General features: G+C 37.1%; 1 protein-coding gene across 3 annotated transcripts in view; it reads left to right on the top strand.

Moving 5' to 3' along the window:
- Positions 1 to 9,356, top strand: part of LOC138807207 (zinc finger FYVE domain-containing protein 16-like) — a 40,223-nt gene extending 30,867 nt beyond the window's left edge. For all 3 annotated transcript variants that reach the window (XM_069992789.1, XM_069992788.1, XM_069992790.1), the window contains 3 exons: positions 963 to 1,068; positions 3,649 to 3,807; positions 6,853 to 9,356. In XM_069992789.1, coding sequence (XP_069848890.1) covers positions 963 to 1,068; positions 3,649 to 3,807; positions 6,853 to 7,011 — 424 coding nt within the window. In that variant the 3' untranslated portion in view covers positions 7,012 to 9,356. The remainder of the gene's footprint in view (positions 1 to 962; positions 1,069 to 3,648; positions 3,808 to 6,852) is intronic.
- Positions 9,357 to 15,435: the final 6,079 nt, after the last annotated feature.

Here is a 15,435-nt window from a genome sequence, read left to right on the forward strand (position 1 = left end):
AGGAATTTTTATTAGTACAATGTAATTGATTTGATGGAAGGAGATGGATAAAAACTATGATATAACTAAATATTTCATGATTGAACATATATTTATGCCACTACTTTAAGTGCTTATATTCCATTTAATAAATATAGTCTGGTTTTTCAAAGATGTGTTTTCTTGGTCACGTTGCTATTAATTGGTGGCCAAATTGGGAAGGAACCAGTGTCAAAACATTTATTGAATAGCATTGTGGGCTTGACAAAAGTCAACATATTTTCCGCTATATGGTGTATTTTTTAATCAAATAATAATACCTTTTGGATGGGTGAATATGGACACTGGCAGTCTTGTAGATGATTACTGCTGTTCCTTCCACTTTTCAATTACCCATAGTCTTTCCCTTTTGGAGATTGCTGAGGGGTGGAACACAGAAGGAAGAGGTGGGTGGCTAATGCTGAAACATTCCAAAATAAATTTTTAAGTTGAGACAGTTTGTTTTTTGTTTTTTGTTTTGGTCAGTTGTGGGGCTTGAACTCTGGGCCTGAGCACTGTCCCTCAGCTCTTCAGCCAAAGGCTAGTGCTCTACCACTTGAGCCACAGTGCCACTTCTGGCTTTTTCTGTTTATGTGGTGCTGAGGAATTGAACCCATGGACTCATGTATGTAAGGCAAGCACTCTATAATTGAGTCACCTTCCCAGCCCTGAGGAGACAGTTTTTATGTTAGGATACTACTTAAGATATTTTAAACATAGGCTCTAATTGACTATATGAAAAAGAAGATATAATTTACTGATTAACAAAAATTACTTATACATTCAAGAAGTTGGGATAAGTGAAGTAGAGATTTAATTGTTTTGCCTATAATTGAGATATTTGTTATTTCAAGCTTTCATTTTCTTTCACCCATTCAAATCTGTTAATTTATTTTATAAAAAGTACTTTGTTAATAAAAGGATTACATTGTTTTATTTTGTAGTGTTACCAGTTCAGTGGATGGAATATCATTACAAGGATTTCCAAGTGAAAAAATAAAATTAGAAGCAGATTTTGAAACTGATGAGAAGATTTTAAAATGTACTGAGGTAAGGGGAAAAATTTTTTTTTTTAGTCTTGAGATTAAACTCAGGGCCTGGGCACTGTCCTGGAGCTCTTTTTATTCAAGGCCATTGCTCTACCACTTTGAGCCACACTCCACTTCCAGTTTTCTGGTAGTTAACTGGAAATAAGAGTCTCACAGACTTTCCTGCCTGGGCTGGCTTTGAACTACGATCCTAAGATCTCAGCCTGCTCAGTAGCTAGGATTACAGGCATGAGCCACCAGCACCTGGCATTCTTTTTTAATGTAGAGAGTACATAATTCTACCTTTGCATGTTTAACTACAGTTCATTACACTTCTTACTTTATACTTTGAGATGCAGATTTTCACCTATGTCTGTCTTTTACCCATCATGTTTGGATTTCAGCAGACTAACTTCAGGTTATCATCATGATGGTCCATTGCCATATTTGTTTGTACTGTAATATGTTATTTCACAATATTTTTATTTTACTCTTACAGTGAATAAAATGTTTTATTGACATCAGCTTATAATTAGTATTCTTTTTTTTTTTTCCCTGCTGGTCATGGGGCCTGAACTCTGGGCCTGGGCACTGCCCCTCAGCTCTTCAGCTCAAGGCTAGCTCTCTACCACTTGAGACATAGCACCACTTCCAGCTTTTTCTGCTTATGTGGTGCTGAGGAATCGAACCCAGGGCCTCATGCATGCAAGGCAAGCACTCTATCACTGAGCCACCTTCCCAGCCCCTATAATCAGTATTCTTATAAAAGTTATTTTTGCTTTTTTTTTTTTTTTGGGGGGGGGGTCCGGTCATGGGGCCTGAGAACTGTCCCTCAGCTCTTCAGCTCAAGACTAGCGCCCTAGCTCTACCACTTGAGCCACAGCACCACTTCCGGCTTTTTTTTTTTGCTTATGTGGTGCTGAGGAATTGAACCCAGGGCCTCATACATGCAAGGCAAGCACTCTACCACTGAGCCACCTTCCCAGCCCTATTTTTGCTTCTTTTACTTTTTATTTTAATGTTCTGGGTTTAGGGCTTGAACCCAGGTTCTAGGTGCTGTTCTTGAGCTCTTTTGTTCAATGCTAGTGCTCTACCACTTGATCCTCAGCTCCACTTCTGGCTTTTTTTTGGTGATTAATTAGAGATAAGTGTCACGGACTTTTCTGCCCAGGCTAGCTTTGAATTCCAATTTTCAGATCTCAGCCTCTGGAGTAGTTAAGATTATAAACCTGAGCCACCAGTGCCTGGTGTGCTCACACCATGTTTTAAGAAAATAAGAGAATATGAAATTATAGAACTAAAGCCTCCCAATCCTTTATTCTCCCTCATTCAACTATCCTGTAATCAGGTAATCAGGTATTCTTTGTGATTTTATGTATGTGTAAGATAAAAGCTACAGTAAATATAGAAACAGTAGAATATTATCTTTGGTCTTAATTTCATATAGCTGTCCTTACAGGATGGGCTTTGTAAACTGAGATAACAAGAATTTCATTGATAACAAGTCAACTTTAAGTGAAAATAACTGAGCCTTTTTCATAATCTGCAATCTTTGGTTTATATAGAGTTAACTGTAGATATATATAGAGAGAGTTAAATTGTAGATATAGAATGTTCTCACTGTATTTGATGTCGGTATAATTTGTGCAGGGGAAGGGGAAAAACAAATCGTTTAAATAGGGATACAGGTGGACCCATTGCAACAATGAGATGTACAAGTCGTTATGTCAAAAACAAACTTTACAACTTTCGTGGGGGAGGATGGGGGGCAGGGAGGATTGGGTGGGGGAGTGGGGGGAGGATGGGAAGGGATGGGAAGGGGAAACAAAGGAGGAGGCTACAATGCTTGATAAGAAATGTACTCATTATCTTGCCCATGTAATTGTAACCCCTCTGTACAGTATTTTCACAATTAAAAAAAAATAAAAAAAAGAATGTTCTCAACTAATGATTTTCATGAAACATTGGAATTAAAATTTAACCAAAAGTAGCAGTTGGTACATTTAAAAAATTTTTTATTGTCCAAGTGATGTACAGAGGAGTTAGTTACATATGTAAGGTAGTAAGTACATTTCTTGTCAAACTTATTACCTCCTCTCCCATTTTTTCCCACTTTCCCTCCCCAAGACATATTGTCTTGTGAGTATCACTATTGCATTGGCTCGCCCTTGGTCCTTTGTCTCACCATTTTGTTGTTCCCCTTCCCTTCCCTAATTAAGATAAAGGTATATACAATACCCAGGGCACCAAAATCAACTGCAATGACAACAGGGGATAAACAATAGGAAAAAAAAAACCACAAAACAAAAAAGAAATCACATAATACATTAAAAACTACAAAAACAAAGAAAAACCTCTTGTTTCCATGTCATGGAGTTCATTTTGCTTAGCATCATCTTATATGGTCATATGTACATAGCTATTTAGCTATTCTGCTCATCTGCTAGGATTATCCTAGACAAATACTAATTATTACAAATGAGGAAACCATGGGATGTTTCTTTGGGCCTGGCTTACTTCACTTAATATGATCAATTGGGGTGCATTTTTAAGTTTCTTTTATTTTTAATCATGACTTGTTTCCCAATTAAATTCATTTTAGGTGATATACTTCCCAAAAGACCAGGATTTATCTACTTGTTATCAGTTTGCAAAAGAAATAGCCATGGCTTGTAGTGCTGCATTGTGCCCTCACCTGAAAACTCTTAAGGGGAATAGAATGAATAAGATTGCACTAAGAGTTTCCATTGACACTGATATGGTAAGGCGGATTTTGTGGTGTGATTTTGAAATGAATACACTGTATATTAAAATAATTAAAAGAGGGCTGGGAAGGTGGCTCAGTGGTAGAGCGCTTGCCTTGCATGCCTGAGGCCCTGGGTTTGTTCCTCAGCACCACATAAGCAAAAAGAAAAAAGCTGGAAGTGGCGCTGTGGCTCAAGTGGTAGAGCGCTAGCCTTGAGCTGAATTGCTGAGAGACAGCGCCCAGGCCCAGAGTTCAGGCCCCACGACCGGACCTCCCTCCCCCCCAAAAAATCAAAAGATATTTCTGTAACTTTTTGAGAAAAAGGGTCTTTTTTTTTTTTTTCTAAATGGTGCTGGGAATGGCACTGAGCTTCATCCCCAGCCTTTAACTAGAACTTAAGGACATAAAATATGTGCTAAACACTTCATATGTATTATCTCTGTTGATCTCCAAAACAGAATTTAGCCAATTTTTAAAATAAAAGGCCAGACAATAAATATTTTAGGCATTGCAGGTTGTTGTGTCTCTCTTACAATTCAACTCTGTCATTATAGTGGAAACAGCTATTGACCAATATGTAAAAGAATGTGGCCAGTGAAATTATTTTACATATAGCAGGGTGTTCTGACCCATGGCTATCCTGCCTGATTAGTAATTTATTTATTTATTTATCTATTTATCTATTTACTTATTTATTCATTCATTCTTTTGGTCATGGGGCTTGAACTCTAGGCCTGGGTGCTGTCCCTGAGCTCTTCAGCTCAAGACTAATCCTCCTACCACTGAGCCAAAGTGCCACTTCGGCCTTTTCTTTTTATGTGGTGCTAAGGAATGGAATCCAGGTTCTCATGCATGCAAGGCAAGCACTCTACACGGAGCCACCTTCCCAGCCCTGATTAGTAGTTTTTTAAACTTACTTATTCTGACTAAATTCACATGATTTAAAATTTTAAAAGTTTGAAAGTATATATGTAAAAGGATCAGTGAACATTGCAGAAAACTACATTCTCAGTATATTCCTTTTTTTTTTCCGATTGTGGGGCTTGAACTCTGGGCCTGGGCGTTGTCCCTCAGCTCTTCAGCTCAAGGTGAGTGCCCTACCACTTGTGCCACAGCACCACTTCAGGTTTTCTGAGTGGTTTATTGGAGATAAGAGTTACATGGACTTTCCTGGTGGGGCTGACTTTGAACCCGGATCCTCAGATCTCAGCCTCCTGAGTAGCTAGGATTACAGGCTTGAGCCACCGGCGCCTGGTTGCATTCTCAGTATATTCTATGTAGATGTTAGAACCTTGTAGATGATAAGTCCAGACAATAAAGTAAATGGTACTAGTAGATATATATTTAAGGGTTGTTACCTTACATATAAGGTAACAACCCTTAACTCTCAACCCCACTTTACTTCCACCTTTCCTCAGCTCTCTATCCCTGATCAAGCTATCCACATTCAATATTCTTTATTATTTTATACATGTACAAAGCAAGTAGGTGTGTGTGCTTTTTTTTTTTTTTTTTTTTTTTGGGTCCAGTCGTGGGCCTGAACTCTGGGCCTGGGCGCTGTCCCTCAGCTCTTCAGCTCAAGACCAGCACTATACCACTTGAGCCATAGCGCCACTTCCGGCTTTTTTTTTTCTGCTTATGTGGTGCTGAGGAATCGAACCCAGGGCAAGCGCTCTACCACTGAGCCACCTTCCCAGCCCCTGTGTGTGTGCTTTTTATCTCACCTTTTATACTATTTTTACCATGCTTCCTTAATATGTCATAGATCTATTACTCATTAGGACATATTTTTTTAACAAGATCTTCATGCATTATATGGTGTATATTGTTAAAATTTAGATCGTCAACACAATATTTTGTTTTTGAAAAGTATGAGTACAGCCATAAGAAAAATTTCTAGGGGAATTGACAGATTCAAGTATGTACTCTATAGATAATATATTGTTCTAAACAGCAGTCATGCCAATATATTTCTGCAAATGCTGAGAGATCTTGCTCCTATGTCATGCATATGTGGGGGCTGGGAATCAAGCTCAGGGCCTCATACATGCTCTATAGCTAAGCTATATTCCTTAGCCCTAAAACTTTTGGACTTTGACAATTTTATAGGTAAAATATGATACCCCAATATTATCTTAACTTGTATTATTCTTAACAATGAATGATGCTCATCTTACAAGTAAAAGCTGTTTGTTTTTCTTTGAACTTGTGGTTCAAATCTGTTAGGTATATTTAATTTCTAACTGTTTCCAACATCTCGTAAAGACTTTCAAAGAAGATTCTCATTAGAGTGGTTAAAATACTGGCTTGTTTTTCTCCAGCTAAGATATATTACTGGAAAAAGGAAGTTTTGTTTTCAAAGCTCCCTTTCAAGAAAACTACTTGTAATTATTGGTTATTTGAGCAAGCATTGTTGATTTTTTTTTTAGTCAAATAGAATTTTACCATCAATATCAAATTCTAATATTATCACATCTGAAATATGTTAAGTAAATTTTAAAAATATTATTTAAAGTAATTTTGATAATTATTCAAAGACCCAACCCTTCCATTATATTTATATATTACTTAAAAGAATAATATCTGCCAAAGGAACAAATATAATTTTTGTAGTAGATGGATAAAAGAAATAATGGAGCCGGGCACTGGTGGCTCACGCCTGTAATCCTAGCTACTGAGGAGCCTGAGATCTGAGGATCGAGGTTCAAAGCCAGCCCGGGCAGAAAAGTCCGTGAGACTCTTATCTCCAAAAAACCACTAGAAAACCGGAAGTGGCACTGTGGTTCAAGTGATAAAGTGCTCCCTTGAGCTGAAGAGCTGAGGGACAGCACCCAAGCCCAGAGTTCAAGGCCCACAACTGACAAAAAAAAAAAAAAGAATGGGAGAACATAGACTGTTTTTTTTTTTTTTTTAAAAATAAAGTGTCTAGTGTTTGTACTAACATGCCTAAACTAAATATTTTTAAATATTTTTTAAATACTTACATTTATATTCATCTGTAAAAGTAAACTAGATTGCTAATCTTCAGGGTCATCTTATCAAGATTTTCTTTTTCCCCAGGTTGAATTTCAGGCGGGATGTGAAGGCCACCTTCTGCCTCAGCATTATCTAAATGATCTTGACAGTGCCCTGATTCCTGTGATCCATGGCGGGACCTCCAGTTCTAGTTTACCATTAGAAATAGAACTGGTATTTTTCATTATAGAAAATCTTTTTTAGTGAAAGGATGTGTTATATTTTATATTTTGAACTGATCTGTTAAAACTATTTCTAGCACCACCTCTGAAATGCCACAATGTTAAAAAAAAAAAAAAAAGTAAACATTTAATGACTGAAACATAAAAGCTTTGCTTTTTTAGGCAGAAATAATCTAAGAATTTAAGAGAATAACAGTTATTTCAGCTTTACATAATACAAGTACCTGAATGACACAGATTTCTTCTCACTTTAAGAAATATGTCTTATTTACTGTGTTAACTGTTAAGCCAAAGTATCTGCACTTAGTTATACCTCTTTACACCCAAGAGTGGTTTTAATGAAGGCGCTTTTCAGATGTAACCATATGAAGGAAATATCTGTTTTGTGTGTATGCCACTTAGAATACCAGTTTCTAAAGTCTGTTAAAAATCTGTTTCAATGGCACTGATCAGTTTGGAGATCTTAGACACAGTTCTTTGAATAAAGCCAATAATTTATTTGTATAAATGGAGTGGAAATCTACCTCCATGATTACATAAACTGTTTGGATTGGAGTCAGAGTTTTACATTTTTCCCTTAAATTATTATTATATATATATAGAAAGAGAGAGAAAGAGATAGAGGTAGGTAGATATAAAAACAAATATTATCATTTTTCTTGATTAAATGGTATTCATAAAATAATTGTGGGTGCTTCTGGATTTTATGATTCTATATTTAAGTATATTGTTTTTATAGTAACATATGATTTGAAATGTGTTTTATAAATGGTTAATAATTTATAAATAGGCAATATTTTTATATCACAGTGTATTAACTTTTTTCCTTCCTTTCAAAGTATACCACTGCATTTAACATTTCTAAGACTGACAATAGGCCAGAGATGATCCTTGAAATAGTTATTATGTAGCAATAAATGCAGCCTGAAACAGATTTTTTTACTTCCATGTTAATCCTTAGAAAGTTCTTGACAACTTTTTTCATCAACAATGTATGAAGTATACATTTTAATGAGCTAATTACTTTTACATATTTTAAATTCTTTGTATGGTAACTATTTTTTATACCAGGATATTTAAAATAAGTTAAAGACTATGTATTTGAGACTGTTACAGAGCTTTCCATATTACTTCAAGCAGCAAAAAGGAAAGAAAAAATGTGTATTGTATAAGTTATGTAAAATCTAATCATTACTTTGATGCCTTTTTTATTCTTATGTGAAATATATGTTTTGTATCATAAACACTCATTGCATATCTAAAGAAAAGGAAACTACTAACACTACATAGCCCTAATTAAAAAGCATCTAAAATTATAGATCAAATCAAGTCTATAACTCAGGATCAAAGGTCTCAAAATAGGAGAGACGAAGAATTTTAATCTCTTTGGGCATGTGGTCCCTGCTCAATCACATCTTTAGTACTAGCCAAATGCACATGTTGCCGAGTATTGTCTTCTGGTAATTGCTATTTCATAAACAATGTAAAATGTTGCTGGTATTAGTTAAATGGCAACATAATTTGTGAAATTTACTGAAATGATATAAAAAGTACATTTCAAACTCAGTTTATGTTTCTTTTATATAATGTCTGTTTACATGTTGGAAAGTGTTTTGTAGAGTAGGTGCACAATTTATGAACACTAAATTCTTTAAAGTAATCAAATAGATGAAGGCTTTTCTACAATGGGTTAACTTTGGATTCCTTTTCATAAAGCATCTATATTCAGTAACAGTTGGAATTGTGTACCTAAAGTTTGGTGGCACATGTTTAAACATTCTTGGTACATGGATATTTCTAAATGCATTTGTACTTACTTGAACATGTTCTTCCCATTGGTACTTGAAATACTAATTTTTTAAGGGTTAAGAAATAGAATGCCTTCTTGTAGTTCATCTAGATTGATCAGTTTTTAGTTGTATGCTTTTTCATACAACTAGCTTTCCCTGAATTTTGAAATATGAAGTAGAACATTGCCCCTTTGTTTTATATCTATATCCAACAAACTAGGGATGCATCTGTATGTGTGGTGTGTGCAGAGCAATTTGTTAGGTTTTGTTAGGAAAGGAATAAAAGCATTGCTTTGTCTCTTGGAGGTAATATATAGCAAATATATTTTATATAATATATAGTAAATATATTTAATTTTTTTGCTATACTAGAGATATGACTATGTGGTAACAAAACAATCCAGGAAGAGGCTGGCCATACCAATAAAAAATGACAACCTGGGATACTGTTAATAGTGGACACTAAACTTGTTTAGGTAAAAGTTGAGAATCTGAAAAGGAAGTAATATTGTAGAAAGACTGGACTTCTTTTTTTTTTTGGCTAGTCCTAGGGCTTGAACTAAGGGCTAAGATGCTTTCACTGAGCTTCTTTTTCTCAAGGCTAGCACTCTACTACTGAGCCACAGCTCCACTTCTGGCTTTTTTTTTTTGAGTTGTTATTGAAGATAAGAGTCTCATGGCCGCGCGCTGGCCGGCTCACGCCTGTAATCCTAGCTACTCAGGAGGCTGAGATCTGAGGATCGCGGTTCAAAGCCAGCCCGGGCAGGAGAGACCGTGAGACTCCTATCTCCAATAAACCACCAGAAAACCGGAAGTGGCGCTGTAGCTCAAGTGGTAGAGCGCTCGCCTTGAGCTGAAGAGCTGAGTTACAGCGCCCAGGCCCAGAGTTCAAGCCCCACGGCCGACCAAAAAAAAAAAAGTCTCATGTACTTCCCCAGCTAGCTTCAAACTGTGATAATCAAATCTCAACCTCCTGAGTAGCTAGGATTACTGGCATAAGCTACCATACAAGCATAACATTGATAATGTGACCCAGGTTTTAAAGAATATATCTAGAAATAAAACAGAGGGCTGGGAAGGTGGCTCAGTGGTAGAGTGCTTGCCTTGCATGCCTGAGGCCCTGGGTTGGATTCCTCAGCACCACATAAGCAAAAAGAAAAAAGCCGGAAGTGGTGCTGTGGCTCAAGTGGTAGAGCACTAGCCTTGAGCTGAAGAGCTGAGGGACAGCACCCAGGCCCAGATTTCAGGCCCCACGACTGGACCAAAAAAAAAAAAATACTTGAGCTTGAGCAAAACAGAAACTTCCAGCTCATTCTAGGTTTTATTTTTTCTTTATGGTTTTTAAGAAATTGTTCATGTAATATATGTGTGTGTATTCATGATTCAGAAATTTTTTTTAATTTTAATTTTAATTTTTTGTGAACATACTATACAGAGGGGTTACAATTACATGGGCAAGATAATGAGTACATTTCTTATCAAGCATTGCAGCCTCCTCCTTTGTTTACCCTTCACATCCCTTCCCAGCCTCCCCCCGCCCCCCCACCCCCTCAGAAATTTTTTAAACAATGTTAAGTTTTACTTCTCATCTGTATGCATCTACCCTTATATTTCCCACTCCTTAGCCTCAATAGGTAGTCATTTTTATTTCCTAATATGCCAAGATTTAGGTGTAGTTTCAACAAATACATTATTTCTCCCTTCCTTTTACAAGCATACAATACATTGTTATTATGTTATTTACTATTATATAAGAAATTCTTTGAACTTTATGCCTGACTGAAATTTTGTTTCCTTTGAGAAACATTATCTCCCAATCTGTATCTCCTCCAATTCCCTATCAACTGTCACCAATTCAACCCCTGGAAACTACCATTTACTCTCTGCTTCTATGAGCTTAACTTCCTAGATTCTGCATGCCATGCAGTGTTTGTCTATCTGTGCCTTGTTATATCATCTACTGGCCACCAGGTTCATTCCTATATTGCGATGACAAGATTTCCTTTCCTTTTAGCCTGTAGCCTGAGTTACTATACTCAAACACCCCCTTCAGTTATGGCTACCAGATTCATTCCTATGTTATGATGGCAAGATTTCCTTTCCTTTTAGCCTGAGTTCACACACACACACACACACACACACACACACACACACACACACACACACACACACACACACACACACACACACACACACACACACACACACACACACACACACACACACACACACACACACACACACACACACCCTTCAATTTTACATTAGGTTAATTCCATGTCTTGTTATTGTGAACAGTGTTGCAATGAAAATGCGGTGCAGATAGTCTTAGATATAACTTTATTTCCTTTTAGATATATTCCCAGTGGATTATTGGATCATACAGTAATTTCACTTGTATTTTTGAGGAACTTCACACTTTTTCATGACTATGTTTATTTTACTCCCTTATAAAACATAGCATATTGAACACAATTGTACCAACTCAGTTACTTTGGGTTTTGTAGTTTATGTTCACAATCTTAAAGTTTTCATTACTTCTGACCACTTTTCCATAGTGATTGAGAAAAGCATCTTAGTTACAAAAAGGAAGAAAAACTATTACTGGAATTACAGCATGCTTTTTGTAGGAGTTCTTTTTTCATAACAAAATTTTTATTACTAAAATACTACATGGCTATCTTTCTTACTGGAATTAAATTTCTCTAATCTGTTTTTTTTTTTACTAGGCACTAAGCACTAGGCACTAAATTTGTTTTACCACTTAACTGATACATTAGTATTTCTCGTTTATTGGATTTTTATTATCTCATATTAATTGTACGAAATGTGTTTCAAACTTCAGGCTGGTGGCTCACTGATGTAATCCTAGCTACTCAGGAGGCTGAGATCTGAGGATGGCCATTCAAAACCAGCCCAGGAAAGTCCATAAGACTCTTACCTGCAATTAACTACTACAAAGCCAGAAGTGGAGCTGTGGTTCAAGTTGTAGAGTGCTAGTGTTGAGCAAAAAAGCTAAGGGACAGAGCCAGGCCCTGAGTTCAAGCCTCAGGACTTGTACACACATAAAAGATGTCTATTAGGGCTGGGAAGGTGGCTCAGTGGTAGAGTGCTTGCCTTGCATGCCTGAGGCCCTGGGTTGGATTCCTCAGCACCACATAAGCAAAAAGAAAAAAGCCAGAAGTGGTGCCGTGGCTCAAGTGGTAGAACGCTAGCTGAAGAGCTGAGGGACAGTGCCCAGGCCCAGAGTTCAGGCCCCACAACTGGACCCCCCCCCAAAAAAAGATGTATTTTATTATAACATACATTAATCTATTTATTCCCAATTATTTTCTCTTGCTCCATCCCTCCAGATTTTTAGTGGCTTTAAATTTTTTTGTTTTGTTTTTATTTTTTATTTTTGGTTTTAAATTTTTTTGACTGGATATTTATTTATTATTAATAAGTTTTTTTGATTGTGAAAATACCATACAGAGCGGTTACAATTACATGAGCAAGGAAATGAGCACATTTATTTATTTATTTATTTATTTATTTTGTGAACACACTGTACAGAGGGGTTACAATTACATGGGCAGGATAATGCGTACATTTCTTATCAAGCAAGCACATTTCTTATCAAGCATTGTTGCCTCCTCCTTTGTTTCTCCTTACCATCCCTGCCCTGCCATATCCCACCCCTCCACCTCTACCCGCCCCCCCGCCGCCAAAGTTGTAAAGTTTGTTTTTCGACATAACATCTTGTACATCTCATTGTTGCAATGGGTCCTGTATCCCTATTTAAACAGTTTAAACAATTTGTTTTTTCCCTTCCCCTCCACAAATTATACCAACATCAAATACAGTGAAAATAGGGGTTATAGCATGGGGAAGAGGGGAACTCTACTGCATTGTTGGTGGGAGTGTAAACTTGTTCAACCACTTTGGAAAGTAGTATGGAGGTTCCTCAAAAGACTCCACATAGAGCTCCCCTATGACCCAGCAATACCACTTTTGGGCATTTACCTGAATGATCACAAACAAGACCATACTAAAGCTACCAGCACAACCATGTTTATTGCAGCATTATTCACCATAGCTAAAGTATGGAACCAAACCAGATGTCCCTCAGTAGATGAATGGATGAAGAAAAATATGGTATATATACACAATGGAATTCTGTGCCTCCATCAGAAAGAATGACATTGCCTCATTTGTTAGGAAATGGAAAGACTTGGAAAAAATTAAGTGGTTTTAACTTTTATTTATTTATTTTTGTCGGTTGTGTGGTTTGAACTCTGGGCCTGGGCACTGTCCCTCAGCTGTTCAGCTCTAGGCAAGCTCTCTACCACTTGTACCACAGCGCCACTTATGGTTTTCCGAATGGTTTATTAGAGATCAGAGTCTCACGGGAAGGAGGAAGTAGCAATGCTCAATAGGAAGTGTACTCATTACTCATGTAACTAAAACCCCTCTGTACAGTATTTTTACAATTAAAAAAACATAAAAAAGAAGAAAAAACAGTCTCATTGGCTTTCCTGCCAGGGCTGGCTTTGAACTGCAATCCTCAGAGCTCAGCCTCCTGAGTAGCTAGGATTACAGGTCTGAGCCATCGGTTCCCAGCTTAAATTTTGTTCTTAATATCCCATTTTGAATTAAGCTTGGACTGATAAACAATATATTTTGGTAAACATGTTCTACATTTGTGATAAAAATTCAACTATTTTTTGTGCTTTATATAGATGAATAGATCGAATATTAAAGATTGTGTGTGTGCACATATGTGTACATGTACCAGTCTTGAACTTGGGGTCTAGGCTCTGTCCCTGAGTTTTTGCTCAAGGGTAGCATGCTGCCACTTGAATAATAGCTCCACTTCTTGTCTTTTTGGTGGTTAGAGGTAAGATTCTAATGGACTTTTCTGCTCAGGATGGTGTTGACATGTGATCCTTAGATCTCAGCTTCCTGAGTAGCTAGAATTACAGGCATGAACCATCAGTGCCTGGCAATGATTTTTTTTTTTTTCCTGGTGCTGGGACTTGAAATCCAGACCTAGGCACAGTCCCTGAGCTTCTTTTGCTCAAGGCCAGCATTCTACCACTTAAAACACAGCTCCACTTCTGGCTTTTTGGTAATTTATTGGAGATATGGCTCAAACTTTCCTGCCCGGGCTGGCTTTGAACCAACATCCTCAGCTCTCAGCCTTCTGAATAGCTTGCTAGGATTAAAGATGTGAGCCACCAGTGCTCAGCAATAAAGATCTTTTTAATAAAATCTTAGTCTCCCAGATTGCCTCTACAGTGATTTCCACTGCCTATTACCAGAACTGTTGTGTGGTTCCCTTACTCATACTGGTTTTGGTCTTTGTGACCAGTAGAATATGGTAGAAGAGTATATGATAAGACTTCGCTGTCCATCTTTAGTCCATTTGTCTTTCTTTCCCCTCTGTCTCATCTTCTCTTGGCTAAATAACTGAGGGAAACTAGCTAGCTGCCAAGTGTAGGCAGCTACATAGAGGACCTGAAGCTTTCCACCAACAGCACATGCACACCTTCAGGAGGCCCTGCTTCTCACTCTAAGAAGATAACCAATTACCTTTTGTAAGATAATAAATGTTTTAAACTTAAGATTTTGGTCATTTGTCACATGTAGCAACTGATATTCTATAATACACATATTAATTTTGAGCAGCTTTTAAGTAAAAATTGCTAATGGTTTTGACAAAATTAGACAATTCATTTATGGACTCCATGCCACCATTCATAGGTGCTAAGTATAGAGAATGAATTTAGCAGTTAATTTGCCCTGCAGTAGCAAAGATGCAATTGTGGAAAACTTCTGTTTCTGAAAACTGCCTACCTGGATATTTAGGTCTATGCTCCCACTGAAAACAACAGAAGATGATTAGAGTCGTCATAAAACAAAGATTTTAAGAGAATAAGGAATGTCCAGTCCAACATTAAAAGTGAACATGAGCTATATTGTAACAACCATATAAAGGATAACAAAAATCAGCTCAGGCCTCACATAGTGGGGTTAATCTAACAAGAGATCCTATTATCACTTTTAGAATGAGGAGAAACCTATCAAAAATAAAAGCCAAGTTTAAAGTTGCATAAGTCACACAAATAATCTTATGCATTGCATTAAGATACATCAAACCTGATGCCTTCAGGTTCCAGGAACATAAAATTTTGTTTTGCCAGTCCTTGGGCTTGAAATCTGGGCCTGGGTGCTGTCCCTGAGCTTTTGCTCAAGGCTTGCATTCTACCAGTTGGGCCACATCTCCATTTCCTGCTTGTTCTGAGTAGTGTATTGTAGATAAATCTCATGGACTTTCCTGCCCTGGCTGGCTTTGGCCCACGATCCTCTGATCTCAGCTTCCTGAGTAGCTAGGATTATAGGCCACAGCCACTGACATATAGCCTAAAATTAAGTCTTTTCCATAAAAAATTCCATGTAGGATTCAAGTCCTTTTTTGAATACAGCATCTACTAACACAGAAAAAAACATTTTGCTAGATTCCAAAAAGAATAAAACTCATATACATAGGCATTCACTTTATGGTTTCTGAATTTTAAATTTAGATTTGGAAATTCATGCAAAAAATGGCAAATTACAAAAATACTGTTGTTGCTTGTGATGAGCTGAGCCCAAACAGCCCTTCTGGCTCAGGA

This window comes from Dipodomys merriami, unplaced genomic scaffold (assembly GCF_024711535.1).
Source record: "Dipodomys merriami isolate MVZ:Mamm:240054 unplaced genomic scaffold, mDipMer1.0.p SCAF_416, whole genome shotgun sequence".
Classification (NCBI taxonomy): Eukaryota; Metazoa; Chordata; class Mammalia; order Rodentia; family Heteromyidae; genus Dipodomys; species Dipodomys merriami.